The 24,824-nt window shown below is 33.8% G+C and overlaps 1 protein-coding gene across 2 annotated transcripts in view; it reads right to left on the reverse strand.

Moving 5' to 3' along the window:
- Nucleotides 1-24,824, reverse strand: part of HMGCLL1 (3-hydroxymethyl-3-methylglutaryl-CoA lyase like 1) — a 151,810-nt gene that overhangs the window by 44,383 nt on the left and 82,603 nt on the right. For both annotated transcript variants that reach the window (XM_032299746.1, XM_032299748.1), the window contains one exon: nt 22,067-22,255. In XM_032299746.1, the coding sequence (XP_032155637.1) occupies nt 22,067-22,255 (189 nt within the window). The remainder of the gene's footprint in view (nt 1-22,066; nt 22,256-24,824) is intronic.

A 24,824-nucleotide genomic window follows, 5' to 3' on the forward strand; every position in this document is an offset into this window, starting at 1 on the left:
AAATAATGTGAAAAAATTTTTGCAATCTACGCTTCTGACAAAGGGCTAATATCCACAATCTACAAAGAACTAAAACAGATTTACAAGAAAAAAACAAACCCATCCAGAAGTGGACAAGGGATATGAACAGACAATTTTCAAAAGAAGACATATATGAGGCCAACAAACACATGAAAAAATGCTCATCACTGATTATTAGAAAAATGTAAATCAAAACCACACTGAGATACTGCCTCACACCAGTTAGAATGGTGATCATTAAAAAATCTGGAGACAAGAGATGCTAGAGAGGATGTGGAGAAATAGGGACACTTTTACACTGTTGGTGGGAGTGTAAACTAGTTCAACCATTGTGGAAGACAGTGTGGCACTTCCTCAAGGATCTATAAATAGAAATTCCATTTGACCCAGCAAGCCCATTACTGAGTATATACCCAAAGGATTATAAATCATTCTATTATAAAGACATATGCATATGTATGTTCATGATGGCACTGTTTACAATAGCAAAGACCTGGAACCAACCCAAATGCCCATGGATGATAGACTAGACAAGGAAAATGTGGCATATATACACCATGGAATACTATGCAGCCATAAAAAATGATGAGTTTGTGTCCTTTGTAGGGACATGGATGAATCTGGAAACCATCATTCTCAGCAAACTGACACAGGAACAGAAAATCAAACACTGCATGTTCTCACTCATAGGCGAGTGATGAACAATAAGAACACATGGACACAAGGAGGGGATCTTCACACACTGGGGTATATTGAAGGGGGGGAGGTGATGGACAGCGGGGGCATAGGGACGTCAGAGAGGGATAAGATGGGGAGAAATGCCAGAGGTAGGTGATGGGGTGATGGAGGCAGCAAACCACCTTGCCATGTGTGTACCTATGCAACAATCCTGCTTGATCTGCACATGTACCCCAGAACCTAAAGTACAATAAAAAATGTAATCAAACAATATAGTTTATTATGTCTGATTTTTCTCATTAACCATGTTGTTTTGAAATTCAAGCATGCTGTACATAGCAGTTTTTCATTCTTATAAAGATATATATACACATATATATATATCTCACAATCTGTGTACGAATTGTATTACTGATGTGTTTTTGGGCTGCTTCCAATTTGGAGCTACTGTAAAGAGTACTAGCATGAACATTCTTGAACATATCTTTCGGTGAATACATGCAGACATTTCTATTGTTTATATACCTAGGAATGGAATTGCTGGGTTCTAAAACATGCATATTTTACAGAGTGGCAGCACCAATTTAAACTTCCACAAGCAGTGTGTGAGAGTACCATTTGTTCCACATTTTTGCCAGTGCTGGGTATCCTCAGACTTTATAATTGCAAACAGCCTGGTGGCTATATAATACAGCTTCAAATAATACTATTTTATTTGTAGCACTAATACCTTGTAATGAAGTATCCAAATTCATTCCTCCCATCTTTTATAATATTATTTCACTTACCAATATGCTACAATTACCCTGTACCTTGTTACTATTATTAGTTTGAATAGTTATTAATAGATAACAATAATTAAAAGATTATCTTTTATTTTTATATACTGCATCTCTGATGTCTTATTTTTCTTTGTGTAGATCTAATTTTCTGATATATATGTAAGTATCCTTCTCTGTGAAGACTGTCATTTTACATTTCTAGTAGGGCAGATCTCTTGATGATGAAATCTTTCAGTTCTTGTTTTTCTCAGAAAGTCTTTGTTTCTACTTCACTTTTGAAGAGTAATTTTATTGAATATAGAATTCTAGGTTGGTGGGTTTTTACTTTCAGCACTTCAGTTACTTCATTCTACTTTCTAGTTGCTTTTCACTGAGCTTCCTGGATCTATGAGTTCATGACTGTCATTGATTTTGGAAAGTCGTCAACCATTATTGCTTCAAATGTTTATTCTACTGTGTTCTCTGTCTCTTCTCCTCCTGGTGTTTTAATTACACATGTAATGGATCTTTACAGGGCCTTTTAAACTTGTGTAATTGTTCTTGGATAATGTATTCTGAATGTTTTTGTTATTTTTTCCGCTTTGCATTTCAGTTTTATGAAATATCTGCTGACATATTTTTCAGCTTACTGATTCTCTCCTTAGCCACATCTAGTCTACTGATGAGTCTATCAAAGGCATTTTTCATTTCTGCTGGGGTTTTTCTAGCTTTTCTTTTTTATTCTTTTTTGGGGTTTTTTTGGAACTTCCATCTACATGTTTACATTCCCATCTCTTTTTTTGCATGTTGTCTACTTCTGCCAATAAACCCCTTAACATAGTAGTCATAGTCCTTTTGAATTCCCTGTCTCATCATTCCAGTATCTGTGTCATATCTGAGTCTGATTCTGAGGGTTGCTTTGTCTCTTCAGGTTGTATTTTTTTCTTGGCTTTTTGTCTGCCTCTGATTTTTGTTGCAGTTGTGGTTCAAAGCTTCCATATTGTATCTGGTAATAGTGACTGAGGTAAACAGGGTATGAGAGTGAAATTGTATGTTTATCTGGCTAGGAGTTTCACTATGTTTAATGTTTGCTGTAGCTGTAACTGTCAGAGACTTCAAATTTCTCTCATTTCCTTGTCTTTGCCTTTTTTATTTATGGCATGCTTTCCTAAGTTTCCTCCTCAGATAGGGTCTGCTTCTCGTAGTTCTTTCTGCTGTAATCCCTGTTATTATACTTGAGACCTTTTGTTGTGGTGATAAGGTGTGAAAGAAGAAAAGCATTCCTTAATCTTGTGATTAAATTTCAGACTTGTAGTTGGCCTGTGTGTTTTAAATGTTGACCTTCCTGAGTGTTTCTCCAGTGGTATCAACTTTTGTTTATCCCTTTGGTGCTACAGGAAGTCTAGTGAGGGCTGGAGAGGAATGAATACCCTTTCCTCAGCTGGGATAAGGTTCTAGTAATTTCTTTCTATCTACAATAGGCCTTTGTAATAGAGAATGTGCTGGTAATATTTCACAGTGATTATTCTTTCCCTCTCCTTGCCAGAGTCACAGAAAGGTCTTTCTCAAATTCTCACTTTTAGAAAGTGATAGGAGGCGAGACTCACAAAATTAGTGACCCCCTTAAAACTCTTGCTTCAAGTGTTTCTCACTTTTCTGCTTATCAACAGTCAGAATCCAGCGATTTGTCATAATTACCAGTTAGGGAGATCTCAAATGTGCAGCTCAGCATTTGCTTGTCTCTCCAGATTTCGGGGCGGAAGTTTGCTCTTAAACCCCAGTTTTCTGATAGATCCAAGAAAGGTTATTTAGGTTCCATTTGTCAAGCTTGTCCATGCTGTAAAAATGAAGGTGACTTCCAATCTCTTTACCCTTGGAGATAACATAGAAGCTCACAGTGTACCTTTTTATGAATAGAAAATACTAATTGTAATATAGCCTGTTTATCATTTATTTTCCATTGTTAGCCTTATTCATGTGTTATGTAATAAGTCTCTGTCTATGCAAAATATTCCTCTCATGTTATTTACTTTATATTTAGACTTATAATCTTTGTGTATAAAGATTAAGATGTTTTTCCATATGAATATTCAGTTGAACTGGCACCATTTATTGAAAAGATCATGCTTTTCTCACTGAATTGTAGTCATGATTTTATAACAAATCAGGTGACTGTGTATGTTTGGATTTCTTTCTCAGCCTTCTTTTCCATCTTTTTGGTCGGTATGTCTATTCCTGTATTGCCATTATGCTGTCTTAATTATTTTAGCTTTATATTAAGATTTGTTATCTGATAAGCTCTTTAGATTTGAAATTCCTCTTTTGGATTATCTCTCCATTTACTTAAAAAATTTATAAAACTTCTCTTCATAGTGTTATGTTTCTTTCTATGTAGCAGTGTAACATGTCTGTTGTTAAATCTATGCCTTACTGTTTTATATTTTACTAATATTGCAATTGGAAACGTGTTGTTTCATTTCATAACGAATAGTTGTTAGTAGTATATATAAAAATACTGGTAATTTATATACATGTGCTTATATTCTACAATCTTCCTAAATTTATTGATTGATTTTAATAGTTTACCTATAGTTTATTTTGGAAGTTTGAATATACAATTATGGCATTTGCAGTGATGATAATTGTATTTCATCCTTTTCAACTTGCACATTTTGTTCATTTCCTTTCCTATTGCACTGGCTAGAATACCTACTTTGCTAAGTTTGTCAAATAATTTCCTGCATCACTTGAAATAATCACAAGAGTTTTCTTTATTTTATTAATGTGGTAATTCTACTGACTGGTTTTCTATGTTGAACCAGAATATATGGGATAAATCTAACTTGGTTGAAATGGATTAGTCTTTTAATATGTCACTAGAGTCCCTTTGAAATATTTTATGAGGATATAGTGAAATAGATTTGGCTATGAGTTTTCTTTCTTGTAATATCTTTGTAGGATTTGTGATCAAGGTTATACTGGACTCAGGAAATGAGTTAGGAAGGGATAGAACAGTGGAACTCAGAATGACTGCATCTAACATCACACTGTTGCCTCTATAGCAACAGCTGCTCTTAAAGCAAGTTATGAATTTGCTCCCCTTATGTGTAAGCCTTGTTTTTAAAAATTATGGGAAAAAAAACAAAACTGAATAGTAAAAAATACTGAATGCATAAATGCCTTTTAATTGAAGAAGAGATAAGTAAATACATGAGTTATGGTATGTATATATATATTATATAACCATTGAGTTAATCATACCTTTTTCATTTTAGTTTTTTTTTTTTTTTTCATGGCAAATAGATACATTAAAGATATTAAGGAAGAAATCTTTCCCTAGAAATTGATTCTTCACTATTACCTTTCTACCTAAATTCAGAAAAGGAAGACTATGGCTCTGACCATCTTTGGGCCTCTGAATTGCTCTCTTTTTTTGCCTATCATCTGCCAGTGAATTGAACTATGCATGGCTTTAAGTAGTTTTAACCTTAAACCAAGTCTAAGCTGAAAGAAATCTCTCATCACCTAGTTGACACGTGCATTTTGCAGCTGAAAAGACTGAGTTTATGGAGATAGGCACCATCCTCACCAGGCCTGGGCTTCATACAAGGATCATTTACTATGCAACAGGGAAGTCCCGTGGCAGCCTTTCCACATTTAGCATGGGAACTTTAACTGTCAGGCAGTCTAGTATTTGCTGAGAAAAAAATTTTACTCGTCCTGTTTTCTTAACCACAACACTTTAGACACATGTAAACTACACATTTTTCCTCATTTTATGCTTGTATTTTGGTGCTGCCTATTTTGTTTGCATTTCACTGTGTGCTGTGGTTTATTTCAAATATGGAATCCTAATAAAATCTGGGCAGTTTAATAAATTTCCGGAATCACTTTCACGGACCAATCAGTGACTAATCACTTGCCACTCTCATCCTACCTTTTCCATTTATGTAACCAAGAGTGATCTTCATGTAATCGTATTCTTTCTCTTTATATTTTCCTTTATATCTATTTTTTATATTAACACAGCAGGTCAGAACAATGTAGACACTCATTTAGAGACATTTAATGATTTCCTTTTTAGAATAAAAAAAGTAAACTTGACTTTAGTATGTGAAAGCCTGAATATTTAAAGGATAAGCAAAAAGTTAATTGCAAATGTATGTGCATGTCGATTGCTTTTATTCACTTTAACTTACCACAGTTCGACAGGATTTGTTATAAAGTCCAATACCCACTAATCTAATCCAGAATTTCTCTGCTTACTAAAGAAGGCAGTCTTTCTAATGGGATCTTGGATTACTAAGACTCAGAATTCTTTTTATAAATTTACCATTTCACATCCCCATTACCAACATTTTTTTCTTCAAAAATTTAAAACAGGTTCAAATGCTTGCAGAGGTAAAAGAAGTAAGAGTTTCCCCAGTGCTTTCTTTTAGTAGGTTCACAGTTTGAGGTCTTAGATTTGTCTGTCTTTGGTAATACCCTACAAAGGAAAAGTGGACAAATTACATCAACTTAAAATAATGTAATTTTAAGGGATTTCATCTGATAAAAAAGCTTCTGCCTAGCAAAGGAAACAACAAAGAGACAACCCACAGAATGAGAGAAAATATTTGAAAACTATCCGTTTGACAGGGATTAATGACATGAATACATAAGGAGCTCAAATAACTCTGTAGGAAAAATCTAATAATCCAATCAAAAATGAACAAAAGATCTAAAAAGATCTTCTCAAAAGAAGGCATATAAATGGCAAACAAGCATATGAAAAGTTGCTCAACATCACTGATCATCAGACAAATGGAAATCAAGCAACAATGAGATTATCTCACTTTAGTTAAAATGGCTCTTATCCAATAGACAGGTAATAACAAATGCTGCTGAGGATGTGGAGAAAAGGGAACTCTTGTACACTGTTGGTTAGAATGTATATTAGTACAACCACCATGGAGAGTGGTTTTGAGATTCCTCAAAATAAAAATAGAGCTACCATATGATCCAGCAATCCCACTGCTAGGTATATATTCAAAATAAAAGAAATTAGCATATCTAAGAGATATCTGTACTTCCATGTTTAACTGCAGCACTTTTCACAAATAGCTGAGATTTGAAGCAGTCTGTGTCCACCAATAGACAAATGGATAAAGAAAATGTGGTATATATATGTAATGCAGTACTATTCAGCCATAAAAAGGAATGAGATCCTATTATTTGCAACAACATGGATGGAACTGGAGGTCATTATATTACGTGAAATAAGCCAGGCACAGAAAGACAAACTTGACTTAATCTCACTTATTTGTGGGAGCTAAAAATTAAAATAATTGAGCTCATGGAGATAGACAGTAGGACAATGATTACCAGAGGCTAGGAATGGTAATGTCGTAAGGAGTAGGAATGGTTAATGGATATAAAATAGAGTTAGAGGGAATAAATAAAATCTAGTATTTGATAGTATAACAGGTGACTACAGTCAACAATAATTTATTGTAGGCTGGACACAATGGCTCATTCCTAGAATCTCAACATTTTGGAGGGCTAAGGTGGGTGGACTGCTTGAACCCAGAAGTTCAAGGCCAGCCTGGGCAACTTGTGAAACACCTTCTCTACAAAAAATACGGAAATTTTCTAGGTATGGTGCTGCATGCCTGTAGTCCCAGCTACTTGGGAGGCTGAGGTGGGAGGATGGCTTGAGCTAGGGAGGTCGATGGTACAATGAGCTATTTAGCCTGGGTGACAAAGTGAGACCCTGTCTCAAAAAGAAAATTTGTTTTACATTTAAAAATAATTAAAAGAGCAAAATTGGAATGTTTGCAACAGAAAGGGTAAATGCTTGAGGTGATGGCTACCCCATTTTCCTTATATAATTATTATGTATTGTATCCCTGAATCAAAATATCTCATTTGTATATATACAAATATATACAACTATGTACCCCCAAAAATAAAAAAAAAGTGAGATACAAGAAATGAGATCTACACTCTTAGGGTGTGCTCAGTCTGTGTAAGCTAGTGAAGGCATATAATTATATGCATTGTATGCCTGAATGAAAATATCTCATGTAACCTATAAATATATACAACTACTATGTAGCCCCCAAAATTTAAAAAAAATAAGTGGGAGACAAGAGACAAATGAGATCTCCACTCTTAGAGTAGGCTCAGTCTGTATTAGCTAGTGAAGGCATGCCTATTTTAAGGGGCCCCTTGCAACTTAGTTCCAGTCTTTTTTTTTTTTTTTTTTCTTTTGCCATGCAGTAACATAAACTCACTTTAAAGACAAGTTTAAAATTTAATTCACAATAAAACAGAATTTCAATATTAATTTTCACAATTTTGGAAAATAAGCCACTTTATCTATATCTATCTGTCTGTATATCTGTCTATATATTTGTGCACACAGATCAAAGAATAAAGCATTATTAATATTTGCCATAAGATAATTATTTACTAGTATTCTTTTTCAATTGAACATTTCAAGTCAAATGCCCAAGAGACGCTCCTCCTTCATGTGCCTCCCTCTTACTGTTTCTTCTATTTTTTACCCAGTGCACATGCAAAATTTCCTCAAAAAAATAGGGCTTTTATTGCCACTTCTTCATAAAATAGTCACATCTTCCCACCTTTATCACACATGAACCCACTCGCCTGGAATTTGAGACAGAAATGCACTTCTAATACTCTGATTCTACAATAAGACACCATGATTTTAAGTAAGCTAAAAAGGACCATTATCACTTTGGCAAACATTATTACTTGTAAATCACAATTATTTTGAATTAACATGGTTTTAGGCATACCCTTAATCCTTAGGAAGTTCTGTGTCTTTTTTTAAAGAATGCAAATGAGGCAATAATGAATCAAGGTAAAATTTAAGAAGTTGCCTTCACCTCTTTATTGAAGTCATATCTTAGCGAATAAAAATAGTCCGCCTTCTTTTTAATATTTCACATTTTTTAGTGGATTCAGCCATGGACATTCTTTTAAAATTATTCTGTTGGCCTCCTTACAGCTGAAGTGGGTATTAACACTTATACTCTAAGGTCTGTTATCTATAAAGCCTTGTATATTTTCAAAGGAAAGTGTTCCAAAATGTCTATTTAGAAAAATAAATAACATTTTCTTTCCTTTCAGAATAGAAACAGTATTCTTTTAATTTGGACCATCAACTGAAAGCCATGGGTTTTGGTTACTGAAGCAAATGTTTCCTTAAAGAATGTTTACTGAACTGAAAACATTTTACTAAGAAATGCAAGCTTTATTTAGTTATCTGTAGTTACTGTGAGATCAAAGTAAAAGAAACCTAATTCTCAAGCATCCTCTTCAAACCTCAAATTTTTTTACCTCAGGAAATTGATGTCATGAAAATATTTTCCATATCCTGCAAGGAAAGGTTTCCCTCAAGAAATTTCTCAAGGTATTCATATGCTTAATATAAACAAATTTTAACTTTTTTATACAAATCAATATAAGAATGTTCTGAGAAATTTGAAGAGAGGAGCGATTGATGGAACTCAAGGAAGATACAGTTGAAATCTGAAAGATAAACAGAAATATTTATTATAATGATCCTAATCCAGAAGAAATCTATGGAATCATGGGACTTCTATAGGAAAAAAGACAGCCAAATTGCATTTTTATACAAATAATAACTTGAATAAATTGAAAAATTTATTGGATTGGGTCACTGAATATTATCATTAAATCAATTCTTTGTAAATTAATCTATGGATTTAATATAATGGATATTTGGGGGATGTAGTTTTGAACAAATTTAGTTTAAATTCAATTAGACTATATATATGTAGTCTATTGATATATATATATATGTAGTCTATTGATATATATATATGTAGTCTATTGATATATATACATATCAATAGACTACATATATATAGTCTAATTGAATTTAAACTAAATTTATTCAAAATTACATCCCCCAAATATCCATTATATTAAATCCATAGATTAATTATATATATATCTCAATAGTCTATATATATATCAATATATCAATAGTCTATATAGTCTATTATATATATATCAATAGTATATATAATAGTATATATATCTATATATCAATAGTCTATATATAGTCTATTATATATATATCAATAGTCTATGTATATCTATAATAGATATATATATCTATATATATAGACTATCGATATACATAGACTATGTATATAGACTATTGAGATACATACATATATATATAAACAATCAAGAAGGATTATTTTATTTATTTTTTTGAAACAGAGTCTCACTCTGTCACCAGGTTAGAGTGCACTGGCGTAGTCTTGACTCACTGCAACTTCCACATCCCGGGTTCAGATGATTTTTCTGCCTCAGCCTCCCCGGTAGCTGGGACTACAGGCATGCGTCACACACTCACCTAATCTTTGTACTTTTAGTAGAGAGAGGGTTATACCATGTTGGCCAGGCTGGTCTCAAACTCCAGACCTCAGCTGATCAGCCCGCCTCTACCTCCCAAAGTGCTGAGATTACAGGCGTGAGCCACCATGCCTGGCCAAGAAGGATTTTATTAAAGGACCAAGACATGTTATGTCAGATTTAAAATGTAATATAAAGACACATTAATTAAAAGTGTGTCATTTGTGCAAAATAAATAGGTCAAAGAGATGGAAAGAGATGAGATGAATTGGGTTGAAATCCTCATTCTACTATCTTTCAAGCAGGAAACATTGAATAACTTCCCTAACCTTGCTAAGCTAAAATTAAGTTATTTTTAAAAATAAAGTTATAAAAACTATTTCATGGGATTGTCATGAGGATAAATAGAATAACTCAGGTAAAACATTCCAAAAATTATTAATATCAGTTATTGTTATCACAGAATAGAAATTCCAGAGAGAGACTCAATTTAAACATAGTATGTGTCATGGATGAACATTTTGGATTAGTGGGGAAATAATGGGTTTGGTAATAAATGAATAAAAATGTGTTTATATAAAAATAGATTTTTATCTTTTACCTTGAATAAAATGTCCAGTTGGGTTAAATATTTTATTGGAAGAAATGAAGTTAAAGAAAAGATAGGTAGTCATGTATATCTTCTTGGTGTATTAAAGGTCTTTCTAAGCACAACTCCAAAAGCAGAAGGCATAAAGGGATGACAACATGGGCAATCCTTGATCCTCATCAAACCTGACTCATATATAGCATTTAATGCCTCTTTCTTCTTGGAAGCCTTTTTTTTTTAGACTCTAGGACTCAAGAATCTCAGGTTTCTCTTACTTCAAATGTCACTATTTTTCAGTCTCCTCAAAATACTCTGCTCCAATCTCTTAAGGATGGAGTGTCTCCGTGCCCCATTTATCATCTTCTACAGTCTGCTGGATTTAAATATGATCTATATGCCTCTTATGTCCTCAGTGAAGACTTCACATCCCCTCTCAATTATTATATATGCAACTGCCTACTCAAAAGCTCCATCTAGATGTTCAGCAGATTTCTCAAATACAACATGTCCCAAACTGAAATTCTGATCTTTGCTCACAAATATTGTCCACTCAGCATTTTCTGTCTTGGTTGATGGCAGTTTCATCCTTCCAGTTGCTCAGGTGAACAATTGAGTGTATTTGTGATCCTTACTCTACATCTAATTCATCATGAAATAAATTCAAAGTTAAAAATACATTTAGAATATGCTTACCACCTCTATAGTTACCGCATTTATGCAAACCATCATTATTTGTTTCCTGAACTATTGCAATGACATCCTTTCTAACTTGTCTTTTAATTCTTATTTTGCCCCCTTCTTACAGTGCAGTCTCAACAGAGCAGTCAGAATAATCCCTTTTGAATGCAAGCTAGAACTGCTCAAAACCCTGTAATTTTTTTTACATTTCACTCAGAGTAAAAGCCAAGAATTTACAATAGCCTACAAGGATCTTCTCTTCCTTACTCACTTATCTCCAGCCACACTGGCCACACTGGTGTTTGCTGAACACACGTTAGAATCTTGACTGTAATTAGTCCCTCAGACTGAAATGCTCTGTTCCCAGTTGTGAAGTAATACCCTTATCTACCCCACTTCTTTGCTTACATCTTTTCTTAAAACTGTCTTCTCAACCACCTAGTTAATACTGTAACCTGCCTTCCTTCACCACCCGTCCAAATTTCCCATCCTCTATTTATTACTGCATGGTCTCTTTACTTTTTGGATAATTTTTATCACCAATTAATATGCTCTAAACTGTACTTCTATAGTAGGTGTGGGGGGGGGCATGGAGGGAGGCTGTTTCTATCATCTGTACTCGCTTGCCAGAATATAAGCTACTTGAAGACATCCCAATGCTTTCTATCATGCTTATGTGCCTAGAACAGTAGCTGGTAGTAGTATGCATTTGATATGTTTCTTAAAATAGCTTCATAAATTAATAAATATAAATGTAAAGCACATATGTATTAACACACAAAAAGCAAGCTTTGAAAAATAATTCTACCATATATATACACATGTTAGATAGATACCTTAATACTTAAGTAATAATATCTTAACATAAATAGCTCTTAACGTTTATGAGAAAAAACATTTCGATACAAAGAGCAGACAAAGAACATGAACAACAATTAATTAAAAAATACAAATAATCATTAACCATATGAAAGAACAGTTCAGCCCCATAAAACAAATGCAAACAGAAATTGAAATGGCATATCAAATGTAAATCGAGTTGGCACACATTTTACATTATAATATCATTGTAAGTGAGGCTTGCTGAATTTAGCAATATTATATAAACCCACTGAGTGTATAGGCTGGAAATAGCCTTTCTAAAAACTCTTGACTTACATAACATATCAAATCCCTCTAATGATCTTTCATTTCCCCTGAAAATCCATTCTAAAGTAAGATGAATAAAATATTAGAAATAAGAATGTTCATTTTCATTATATTAAAATAACTGCTCCCAATCAGAAGTGGGATCAGTTAAATTAATATACATATTTAACATACACACATGTGATGGTAGGCTATTTTGGCTTTAAAAATTATACCTGGGGCCGGGCATGGTGGCTCATACCTATAATCCCAGCACTTTGGGAGGCCGAGGTGGGTGGATCATGAAGTCAAGAGATCAAGATCATCCTGGTCAACATGGTAAAACCCCGTCTCTACTAAAAATACAAAAAAAATAGCTAGGCATGGTGGTGCATGCCTGTAGTCCCAGCTTCTCGGGAGGCTGAGGCAGGAGAATTGCTTGAACCTAGGAGGCAGAGGTTGCGGTGAGCCAAGATTGTGCCATTGCACTCCAGCCTGGGTAACAAGAGCAAAACTCTGTCTCAAAAAAAAAAAAAATCATATCTGGAAAAGTTTCCATAACAAGAATGCTAATCATAATATATTATAAGCAAAATAAACATGGACCTCATGACTATTACCTACATGGACACACATGCACAATATGTATGTGTGTGTGTATATATATATATGTCTATGAATATATGTGTAATACTTATATATTAATACTTATTTTAATAATTTAACACTAGTTTCCTCTGTGTGGTAGAATTACAAGTAATTATTTTTTGTGATTTTCCATATTTTCTAAATATTTTAAAGATAAACTTTTTATTTATTGGAAAACAAGCCAATAAACTCAACTACAACTGCTCTGGTCAACAATAAACTAGTAGATGTAAAGTGTAGCTTTCATAGTCCACACTGTTTTATTTGCCAGGCAGGCCTTCCAGAAGTCTACTTGCCCAAGAGGCTTCTGGAATACATCTAAAAATTATTCCCACAATATTTTGGGGGGCAGCTCTGCAGCATGTCTGTGGCCCAGTGGAACGTGAACTCATAAAATACGGATTACTATCATTAGCAAATAGGTCTCTGCATCTGTTCTTATAAAGCTGGCATTGCCTTGGAAAGATCGATATTTTAATGACATCCACCTGTTTTCCAAACTCGTACCCTCAGTGTCATTATTCACCGTCCTTCTCCCTAACGCTTATTTTTTACCATCCTCACCTTATATAGACTCACAAGCAATTCTTAGTCTCACTGCTTCTGCATGGGAATAACCTCTTTCATATGATTCCTCTACCTTATCTTCCCCCTTGTCTGTTTGGGCTGCTATAACAAAGTGCCATAAGCAGGGTGGTTTATAAATAACAGAGATTGATTTCTCACAGTTCTAGAAAGTAGAAGTCCAAGATGAAAGTGCCAGCAGAATCGGTATCTGGTGAGGGCTGTTTTTAGCTTTGTAGATGGTGCCTGGTACCTTCTTTCTTCCTACCATGTCCTCACAAGGCAGAAGTGGCAAATAAATTCCTTTGGGCCTCTTTTATGAGGGAACTAATTCTATTCATGAAAGCAGTCCTGATCACCTCCCAGAAGCCCCATCTCTTAATACCATCACATTGGTGATTAGGTTTCAACATAAACATTGTGAAACACAAAGATTCAGACCATAGTACCCCTCATCGTTTTTCACCAGGAGCAACAGGATTGCAATAGTGTTCTCGTTAGTCTCTGGTCTCCAGACATCTTGTACTTTTTTTTCTTTACAGTACCCAGATTCATACCAGTCCATCCTCTACATACAATTTAGGCTAAGTTCTCTAACACAAAAAATTAATCAAATGATCCCTAATTAAAAACCTCCAGTGGCTGTCTATTGCCTTCAGTATTAAACAAAACAAAACAAACAAAAACAGACAAAAACAAGAAATACATCACCCCATGTTTCCTGCCAAGCATCTCCCCTGGGTTACTATAACACCTAAGTTTTCTCTGTTCCTACTGGAAATTCCAAGGTCAGTAACGTAAGCTTAGTCTTTTTTTTTTTTTTTAAAGACAGAGTCTGGCTGTGTCACCAGGCTGGAGTGCAGTAGCATGATCTCAGGTCTCTACACCCTCTGTTTCCTGGGTTCAAGTGATTCTCCTGCCTCAGCTCCTGAGTAGCTGGGAATGCCGGTGTGCACCACCGTACCCAGCTAATTTTTGTATTTTTAATAGAGGCGAGGTTTAACCATGTTGGCCAGGATGGTCTTGATCTCTTGATATAGTGATACACCCACCTCGGCCTCCCAAAATGCTGGGATTACAGGTGTGAGCTACTGCGCCTGGCCCTTGAGTTTACTCTTGTATGTATCCTTCCCAATACTAGACCACCTGACTCTTTGAATTAGATTATATGCATACATCAGTACACACACACGCGCACGCGCGCGCACACACACACACACACACACACACACACAAGGTAAATAAACTGTAAAGCAGAATAGAACATTTTTCAATACAATGGGTGAAAATAAAATTTTATTTTCGGCTAGGATGACACAGGGTACTGTGATTTTTACATTTCTTGGGAAATCTGTTAAAAGTTCCATCAGAAAAAGACACAAATTTTATAAAATTATATTACTTAATCTGAAAAGTCTTTAGTAGAAGTAGGTAGCCCTAAACTAATTCTTACAGTTAATCATATTTATACAGATATTTTTAAAAGTTAAGTCAGTATAACAAATTTAGAATGTGAATAAAACAACTTGACTTCTTGCCTATGTAATTTGGCATGATTCTCATATTTTATTTGATAGATTAAAAAATTATTGAGGAAAAGGTGGTGTTTCATCATGATTTTTAAAAATTAACCAGTTTAGCTAACAGCAGAGAGACTGTTACACAGAAGATAGTTGACAAACATTTTTTAGGTTAAATTTGTATTTTAAAATAATTCATAAAATAATTCTAAGTGATTCCAATTGACAAATAATTTATATTGTATATTATGCTCTCTATTGAAGATATGTTTATAAATAAATAAATAAATAATGTTGTCAGTTCCAGATGAGAGTTCTAACTGTTTGACTTAAAATTATTAAATTCTCCACATCCTCTATTCCATTGGTTTTCAATCTTTAACCCAATCTTCAATGATACTATTAAATAAATCTGGTATTCTAAACTGAGCAGGAATTTTATAAGAATGATCCAATGTGATCTAACAATATATATTACTTCTATTTAGTTTAAACCCAGAGTTAGAAATATTTTGGCAACATATGAGAAAGTTGTTCAACTAATAAAGCTCTAAGAGATTCCTGAATTTGGGCTATTGGAGTTATCAGTGCTTCCAATTGTGTGTATGTTGGGGATGGTGTGTTTAATGGCTGGGCATATAACTATTAACTGGTTATATTACATTAAGCTAAAAAAAGAGTCATGTAAATAGTAGTTTATGTTCAATACCATATTTGCCAATTGAAACCAATGTTCCAAAGGAAAAAGTCTGTGTTACATTATATTCGGGGCAAGAATGTATGTGCATAAAATTTCCTTGTAAATATGAACTTTCAAGTGAGAGAAAAAAAGTTGAAAAAAAAGAAACATGAAAAGAAATTTAAAAATAAAAAGCATAATATGTTTTATACAAACACCATAGCATAACAACAAAATTTCCAAATTAAGGCCATATGTGTTAAGAAATGTGCTAAAAGTGTTTGGTTAAAAACAAGATATTGAAAACAAGATTAAAATAATAAGATGAGACATTTTACAGAATAGGTAAGAGGTTCTCAAAAAGGTAATAAGCCAAAGGAAGAATCGTATCATTATCTGGCCTCAATCTTTACCATAATATAAATTTAAGCCTCTAGAAGAAGAAAGATTATACTGAGAAGAAACTATTAGTATTAATAGATAATGCTTTCTTTTCTCGAAGGTGATAACAGCAAGAAAAAATCATCTTAAAATTAAGAATGATTATTTTTTAAAAGGTAAAAATTAACCAGAATGAGTTGTCCTGATTTTAAACTTGAATTATTATGTCTGAAGAAAATAAAATAACAGCTGAAACCTGGGATTAATGTCATACTAGGTGCAATTAGTGATAAGAACAAAGATCCATCATCTTTCATTTTTGGAATTACTATGATCACACTAATCAAGTTTGTGAAGAAAAGCAAACAAAATATTTTGATTAACTCGATTTGTTTTGAATTGAAGAAAATTTCATGAAAAGGGTATGAACATATACTTTGATTTATCTTCTAGTGTAACAGAGTTATTTTGCATGTGAGGAAATGCAATTATCCCAATATCATATTCTGTAGCTAAAATAGAAAAGTCGGTGAAAGCTAAAAGTACCCATTAGGAAGACACTGCTTCAGGAAAATGAAACAGAAAACCACAACACCTGACCCCATGGGAAGTGAACAGCTACCAGACGTATTCTCCATCCTGTAATTTGTCAGTTTCACGAGCCTCTACTATACTTCTCTGTGTATATCTGCATTCCAGGACTGTACCTATGACCTTCTCAGCCTCTGTATCCCCAAAAAGGTGTTCTAACTATCCAATATGTGTTAGAGTTTCCTTGGTCCAGTGGGATGGGATTTGTGGGAATGGAGATCACAATATATGTTATTCCCTATGCCTACTATTTTATCCTACAGTATCAACCAGCTGGAAATTAAGTAAGTGTGGAAACAATGATTTAAAAAAAAAAAAAACCAAACAGACAACAAGAACAACAACAACAAAAACCACACAACTGTTAAATAATAATAAAAAGAAAATCAAACAAGTAAACAAAAAACCTTTCTCCTGATGAATCCAGTCTTCATTCTTTTTTACTTTTCTGATTCCGTAAGCACTTGACAATTAATTTTCCTACTGCTTGACCCTTTGATCAGCTTGTAGGAAATGCTGTGGGAGTGGCAGGGCATATTTAGACGTGTTTACTTTCTTTCTCGGTGAGCTTTACTCTCTTGGTGAGCTTCAAGTTTATGATCTAAGCATAGTCTGTTGCATGAAGATTAACCACTTTCATTTTTAGCTTATTACAGTAGAATGAGAACTCTTGTATGTGTTATTTTTAAATGTTGATTAACTGGATGTCAGTTTAAAACTTCCGCTAGCTCAGAAGCAGCTTTTTCCAGCTATCCATTATACCTGTGGATATCTAGAAATAGATGAAGGTTGTATTACTCCTAAGGACAAAAACTAAAGTGATCACCTATTGCCAAAATCAGAGAGATGCTTATGTTAATAAAAAGATGTTGGAGATGAACGAAAGCAAATAAAATTATTAGAAAGTTTACCCATTTTTTTTACCACTGATATAAACAACCCAACCACGCACACACACACACACACACACACACACACACACACACACACACCCCTCATCATTTTTTACCAGGAGCAACACAGTTGCAATAGTGTTCTCGTTAGTCTCTAGTTTTTAGACATTTTGTACCTTTTTATCTTTACAGTAGCCAGATTCATACCAGTCCATCCTCTACATAAAGTGTAGAGTAAGTTCTCTGACACAAAGCATTAATCAAATGATCCTTAATTAAAAACCTCTAGTGACTGTCCATTGCCTTCAGTATTACGCAAAACAAAACAAAAACAGACAAAAATAAGAAATACCTCACCCCATCTATATGTATATGTATATGTATATCTATATCTATTACAAGTGGTTGGATTGCTTATATTAGTGGTAAAAAGGCACTTTGTTCATATTTGTTCATTCAGACTTCTGTGGCTCTGGAGCCTTGGTTATACACACTTAAAAATCCAACAATCCAACCAAGTGTATTGTTATGAAGGCATCATTCTAAAAATACTGCATCTCATCTCAGTTTTGTACAAATCAGGGAAGTAGATATCATTACATCCATTCTTACAAATATGGAACTGAGAAACAAAGTGGTTTATCTGACTAGTCACGGAAATTTTAAAAATTTCTTCTTGAGAAACTCAAAAACAAACTATGTGAAGAAAGATTTGTTATTTGGTGGCATTTAAACATGGTTTGTTAAGACTCAATCTAAAAATGGAAAGCTTTTGATGTAAAAAAAATTAGGTAAATAACTTCGTCTTTCTAAAGGAATAATAAACATAAGAAAAACATTATGAGAAAAGGCACATTAAAATTTAATAAGTTTAAGAGAAAAAAGGACATGTAGTGCTTCTTCCAAAGAAATCTAAATATTGCCTGTTGTCTTTATGCTGCTAATCAATGTATGGCTGTTGTTTCTGTACTGGATCTCGTGTTTCCTTATTTCAGTGAAGAAAAATAGAGACTGAGAAATTAATTAGATTAAATAATTGGTTAACTGGCCTTTTACTTAGGTACTTGGCAGAAGGTTGAAGTTAAATTTTTACATTAAAAATTAAGATAAGTATATTGGGCCACATCCATTTCTTCTGTTACTAAAATGCTATGCGTTTTGTCACTTCATGTTCTTGCTCTTTTGGTTTTGAGGGATTATAAATATCCCATATTAGATTCGATATGCTCAGAATAATTTCTCTATATTAAATAATATGATGATTATTCTTGAATTCCATACAACCATTTCCTGTCCCATAAATCATATATTTAAGTTATAAAAAAGCACAATAAAACCCAGGAACCCAAGAAAGATCCTTCTACTACACTATTAGTGTGTGCTTTCCAGACTGAGGGGGATGTTCCATTTATAACTTTCATTCATTTCCTATCACTGTGGCCAAGTTTCCACTTATTAGGTGTCTCCTTGCCTTAATATTAACTTCTAGTCTGAAGCACTGTAAACTGTTTCTCTACCCCTAAATTAAAGCAAATGATACCTAGTCCATATTCACCACTAATCTTACTAGAAGCCACTTCAAAGATTCCATTTTTAAAAAATGAAGTACGGCCTCTGCTTGCTAAAGCCAAGGTTGGCTCTATTCTTAATGAAGTTAGATTTTCTTTGATTCTCCTTCTCTTCAAACACGGACAGTTTTCTTAATATATTTTCTTATTCTTCTCTACAGTTAAGCCTGCTTGTTGTGTTTTTGTTGTGGTTGTTGGAAGAGGGGCGAGAAAAGGGCACTGGTGAAAACCTTTCTCAGTGCCGCTCAGATCCAGTGCACATGTGTGTTTGCAATGACATTCCAGTACCACATGTGGCTGTCTTTCATAAACATAAAGGTTTCAAAACATCTGAACACTGTCTCAGTTACCTACAGTTTCAAGAGAGCAGTTGTAGATGTATCTTTCTTATGCTGTCAGTGTGTTATCAAACTCTATGCCAGCTGATGGCAAAAAGACAGAAAGCTCTACAACTCTTTAACTTTTAGTTTCTTCAGCACATCTCTGCTTTTTGACCATGTTCTCAATCATTTATAGTAGCTTCTCTGGCCTCATATCATGTTGCTTATTATGCAGGCTTCTTTTACTCTCTTATCCATGTATTTACACTGTGACTATAAATTAAGCTCTGGGGCAATGTAACACAGAACTGGAAGTATACTATTGCTTTCCTAAGACCCTTCTGCCCCAGCGTCCCATGTACACAATAGAGCTTGTGCCCATGGCAGAAAAACAGAAAACACAGATCCTGACATTTAGATATTCCATCACAGGAACTACTGAAGGGTATAGTATAAATCTCTCCCCGACACACACACACACACACACACACACACACACACACACACACACACACAAACACACAGATCTTAAACAGGTCAGCTTAAGCTGAAAACGTGTTTCTTAAAATATATATTTATATATATTAATATATAGAATATATTATTTTCATGTATTATATAAACAATATATTAATAATGCAAATTTTATATGAATATATATGTTCTTCTGGCACCTGCAGTGCTACTAACCTATAAGCATTTGAAAATAACTCATCTGCTTAGGTCTTTCCAGTTCTGCAGGTATGTGAACTTGAACCCTAAAGTGACATGAGGGTCTACAAAAGGCGGTGTAGTATAAAGAGAGATGTAATATTTCTCCTCCACTCATAGCCAAGGTCATGGGACATGAATATGCTTGCTCTCTCCCTTTATGGCGTGGATCTTTTGCTGATTCGCCCTTTGACTGGGGTGTGGTCTTTGGGGAGTGCTGGCCTTACACATGTTCTCATTCTTGTTCCTTATCTTACTTAGGCCCAAGGTTGTTTCCTGTCCCCTCTATGGCTGTAATAAAATGAAAAAATGGCCCAGAATTTCAGTCCGAATCTCTCTGAAAATAGAGACAGTGCAATTCAACCAATCTAGCAAATTTTATAAGCCTTAATTTATCTGAATACGTTAGTCTTCTTTTAATTATTAGGACATAATATTCTCCTTCCCCAAGGACTTTTCCCCAAGAGATGTTTCATCAGTTTAAAACATTTTTTTTCACATACATGCACACACACACAACACATACAGACCATTTTAGGGTTAGTTCCTTCTCATTTGTTAGATAAGATTTCAAGTTACTTCTTCAAATAGACCTTCCTTAACCATTAAAATTGCATTGGGATATCAGCAATGTTCTGTTACTCAGGCATTTTCAAGAGGCAGATATAGTCCAGAAGCAGAAGTTTGGGGTCCCAGATTTTGTACTATAGCTCTTTATTCCAAAGAGCTAAACTGTCATTCACTCTATAATAAATACGCTGCACAAATAAATGATTGCTCTAAGTGTTAGAATATAGAAGATATATTCATACAGAGAAATGAGAGAGAGAAAGATAGCCCTTCAGAAACACTTAATAAGTTACAGTTGTAGCTGAACACAGGACCCTGAAGTGCTGCCTAGTTTTCTATTGTTTCAGAAACTAGAATACCTAGGGAAAGAAAATTGTAAAAATTCCCACGCCTAATAGACCATGGAATAACATTTTCTCTTTTCTCTGATTTAATAGAATATTCCTTTCTTGCTTCCAGAGGATAAATAAGGATTTGTACACATATGTTACAAAGTCAAAATAAGCCCTTGTGGAACTTGATCTTCCCATCGTTTTTTAACTTCTGCCAAACAACTGTAGACTTCAGGACTGTGATAGTAAGCTTTACATATTGGTTTTCAGCCTCACCAGAAAGCTTTTATATAGTCTTATCTTGGTAGACTATATGGCTGTCAAAATCTTGAATTCTAACAATATCAAATGAATCTATTTTTAGCTGCATTTAAGAACCTGACATTAATTTAAAAATAATACTCTTTTAATGCTACTTATGTCTATTCTTTCAAAAGAATAAATTTAAAATAACACAGAATTTAATAAGCAATTTGTAATCCTCCAACTTTCTAGATCTCTTCATTTTATCATATAAAGGGATATACTTGATTAAAAAACATAAGTTTTACAAAATGTAAGCTTGCCAACATCAGGAAAACATTTTAAGCAAAGTAAACTATATTTCAGCACTCTATTTTGCCATCATAGAGCATGAAATCTCCAAAAAAAAAAAGCATTAGTTTTATGATTATAATTGTCTACTATTTTTGTGTTTTACACTGCTAAAAATGCCATCGTATTTCACTCTATTAAATGTTATGGTTGACAATATAAGAAGAAAAACAAGCAGACATAACTCTGCTAAGACTAATACTTCTAAAAAGAAGAGATTACAGATTTTATCAAATCAAATTAACAGTAATAAGACATATCCATTGCCCTAAAAAACGTGAAATTTACAAATATTTCCCAAGTGCCTGTCATGTGCAGACACTGGTCAAAATGAGATTCATAACATTTTATAAAAATTGTAAGAATACGTCTCTCAGTATGTTTATATTGCAGATAAAGATGCACACCCTATGCACACACGTAATACACAAAGTACAAAATACCTGAAGGGCCGTAAGGATATTTGCTAAGGCTTGTCCATATGTGTCGTGACAGTGAACAGCAAGAGCACCCGGTGGGATTTCTTTCATCACACTTTCCAGCATTCTTTTCATACTTCCTGGAGTTCCCACTCCAATTGTGTCTCCTAGAGAGATCTCATAACAACCCATGCCGTACAATCTCTTAGACACCTGTTGATAAAGGTCAAGTGCTAGTAAAATAATGGAAGTGAAGAGATTCAAACACTCTTGTTCCTCAACTAATATCAGCTAGAGGTAAAAATTACAACTAAGACCATTTATGTCCATGAAAAATATATAATGTATTTTCTGGTCCTTTTCTTTGCTAATTATATTCTAAACAGTATATAAGACTTTGACATTACTGCAATTCTTTTTCTAATATTCAGGTTTGCCATAGAGTCATATCTACCTATCTTTTTATCCAGCTATTTGTTCCACTATGAAATTATAAGTTACAGTGTCAATTGTGGGAGGCTTATGTTTCTTAACACTATAATCAAACCAAAGCATTACAGATTTACTTTAGAAGTAGTATTTCTCAAGGTATTAGTTTAGGTGTCAAAAGGTATATATACAACTGATGCTTAAGCTACACAAATTTGAACTCTGTGGATACACTTGTACAGGGATTTTTAAAAATAAACATATGAAATTTTTTTGGAGATTTTCAACAATTTGAAAAAACTTCCAGACAAATCGCATAGCATAGAAATGTCGGAAAAAGAAAAAGGTATGTCATGAATACATAAATATATGTCAATACTATTCTATTTTTCTCATTTACTACTATAAAATAAAACAAATGTATTATAAAAAGTTAAAATTTATCAAAACTCATGCATACAGACACAGACTGTAGATAGTGCCATTTGCATTCAAGAGAAATGTACATGTAATGATTCAGTACTAAATCATCACTGCATAAAATTAACTGTAGTGCATACTGTACTACTGTAATAATTTTGTAGCCACGTCCTATTGCTATTTCAGTGAGCTCAAGTGTGGGTATCCACTTAAAATCCTGGTGATGCTACTCATCTCTGTATGAACAGTTCGTCTCTCCAGTAAATTGCATATCACAGTACAAAGTGATCTCTTGCAGTTCTGATGTGTTTTTCATATTTAGTGCAATACCATAAACCTTAAATAACACCAGGAGACTCATAAGAACTGCAACTAGTGACACTGGACGTGCTCCCAAGAAGCAGAAAAAAAAGTTATGACATAAGAAAATGCTGAATTGCTTCATATGCACCATAGAGTGAGGTATCCAGCTGCATTTGCCCACCATTTCAAGATAACAAAAAACAAAATAAGTGTTAATTGATGGGTTACAGGCTCTCACTCAACAGTAAGCTATTAGTAGTAAAGTTTTCAGCAGCAAAATTTTACCTAGATTTTTGACTGTGCATGTGGTGTCTGGGATTCCTAACCTCCAAATTATTCAAGGATCAACTATATTAAGTTCAGCTCTTTCACTAAGTAGCTTTGTTACCGGTAAAGTCATTTAATATTTCTGGCCTAATTTTTCTGGCTTATAAGTACATATACTTGTGTGAAGTAAATTGCAAGATCTCTTCAAGCTGAATAACGTTACTTTCAAAGAGCAATATGAATTTGCATAAAGGCAGCATGGTATTTTGACAAAGGCATGGGTTCTGGAATCAGAGAGACCTAAATTTAAATCTCAGCTCCCAGTCCTCTTACTCGTGTGACACTGGGAGGAAGATTAGCCTATTTAACACTCAATCCCTAATCTGCGGAATACAGACGACAGAACATATTCTTTTAGTGTATTTACTAAGCCTTGGTTACGTTGTTTTAAAAAAACATATGATAAAAGCAATTTAATAATAACATATTTGGTTCTAAAAGTGAAATAAGAATGTATAAAAGTGATTTGATACATAATCTGGCACATGATACTGATTTGTTCATTCATTTATATGTATTTCATCCATGCCTGTTTTATGCCAGGCACTGTGCTAGGTCCCAGGATAGAATGGGGCAATGAATATTGACATGGCTCATGTTATTACAGATCCTGAAGTCAAGTGAGGATAGATCTTAGTCAACCTTCCTGAGGAATAAATCAATAATAGCTAAAATAAGAATTTTCAAACAAAGAAACAGAGTTCTAAGAGCATGAGAAAAGGAGATTGATCTATATCTGTCAAGATTAGGACCTATGTGACAACTTGAATTTTTTTTTTTTTTTTTTTTTTGAGCAGGGTTATATGATGATATTAATGAATTAACAGGAGTGTGCCATGAAGGCTTAACATACTTTAATGTATTTGTAGAGAGAAAATAATAAAGACAATTAGCGCATAGTTCCAAGCACCCTTAAGAAGGGTACTGTTTACTCACGTTTATAATGCCTTATGTAAAGCTATTTGAGTAGAAAAAGTATGCGGTAAAGGAGGAAATGCGTTTTTATTATAACTCACCCTAACGATGGCCTAGAAAACAATTTGAAGTGGTTGAATGTTGAACTTGATTCCTTGGTTTGCAGTAGAAGAATTTCTTTTTTTTCTTTTGCTTTCTTTTTTTTTTTTTTTTGCTAAGGGAGTGGATGTGAAGTGTTCTTTTTTTTTCTTTTTTTAAAAGAAAGAAAAAGAAAAGAGAAAGAAAGAGAAAGAAAGAAAGAAAGAAAGAAAGAAAGAAAGAAAGAAAGAAAGAAAGAAAGAAAGAAAAAGAAAAGAAAGAAAGAAAGAAGGAAAGAAAGGAAAGAAAG

The sequence above is a fragment of the Sapajus apella genome, unplaced genomic scaffold (assembly GCF_009761245.1).
Source record: "Sapajus apella isolate SASKATOON/1434 unplaced genomic scaffold, GSC_monkey_1.0 scaffold41, whole genome shotgun sequence".
In the NCBI taxonomy this organism is placed as follows: Eukaryota; Metazoa; Chordata; class Mammalia; order Primates; family Cebidae; genus Sapajus; species Sapajus apella.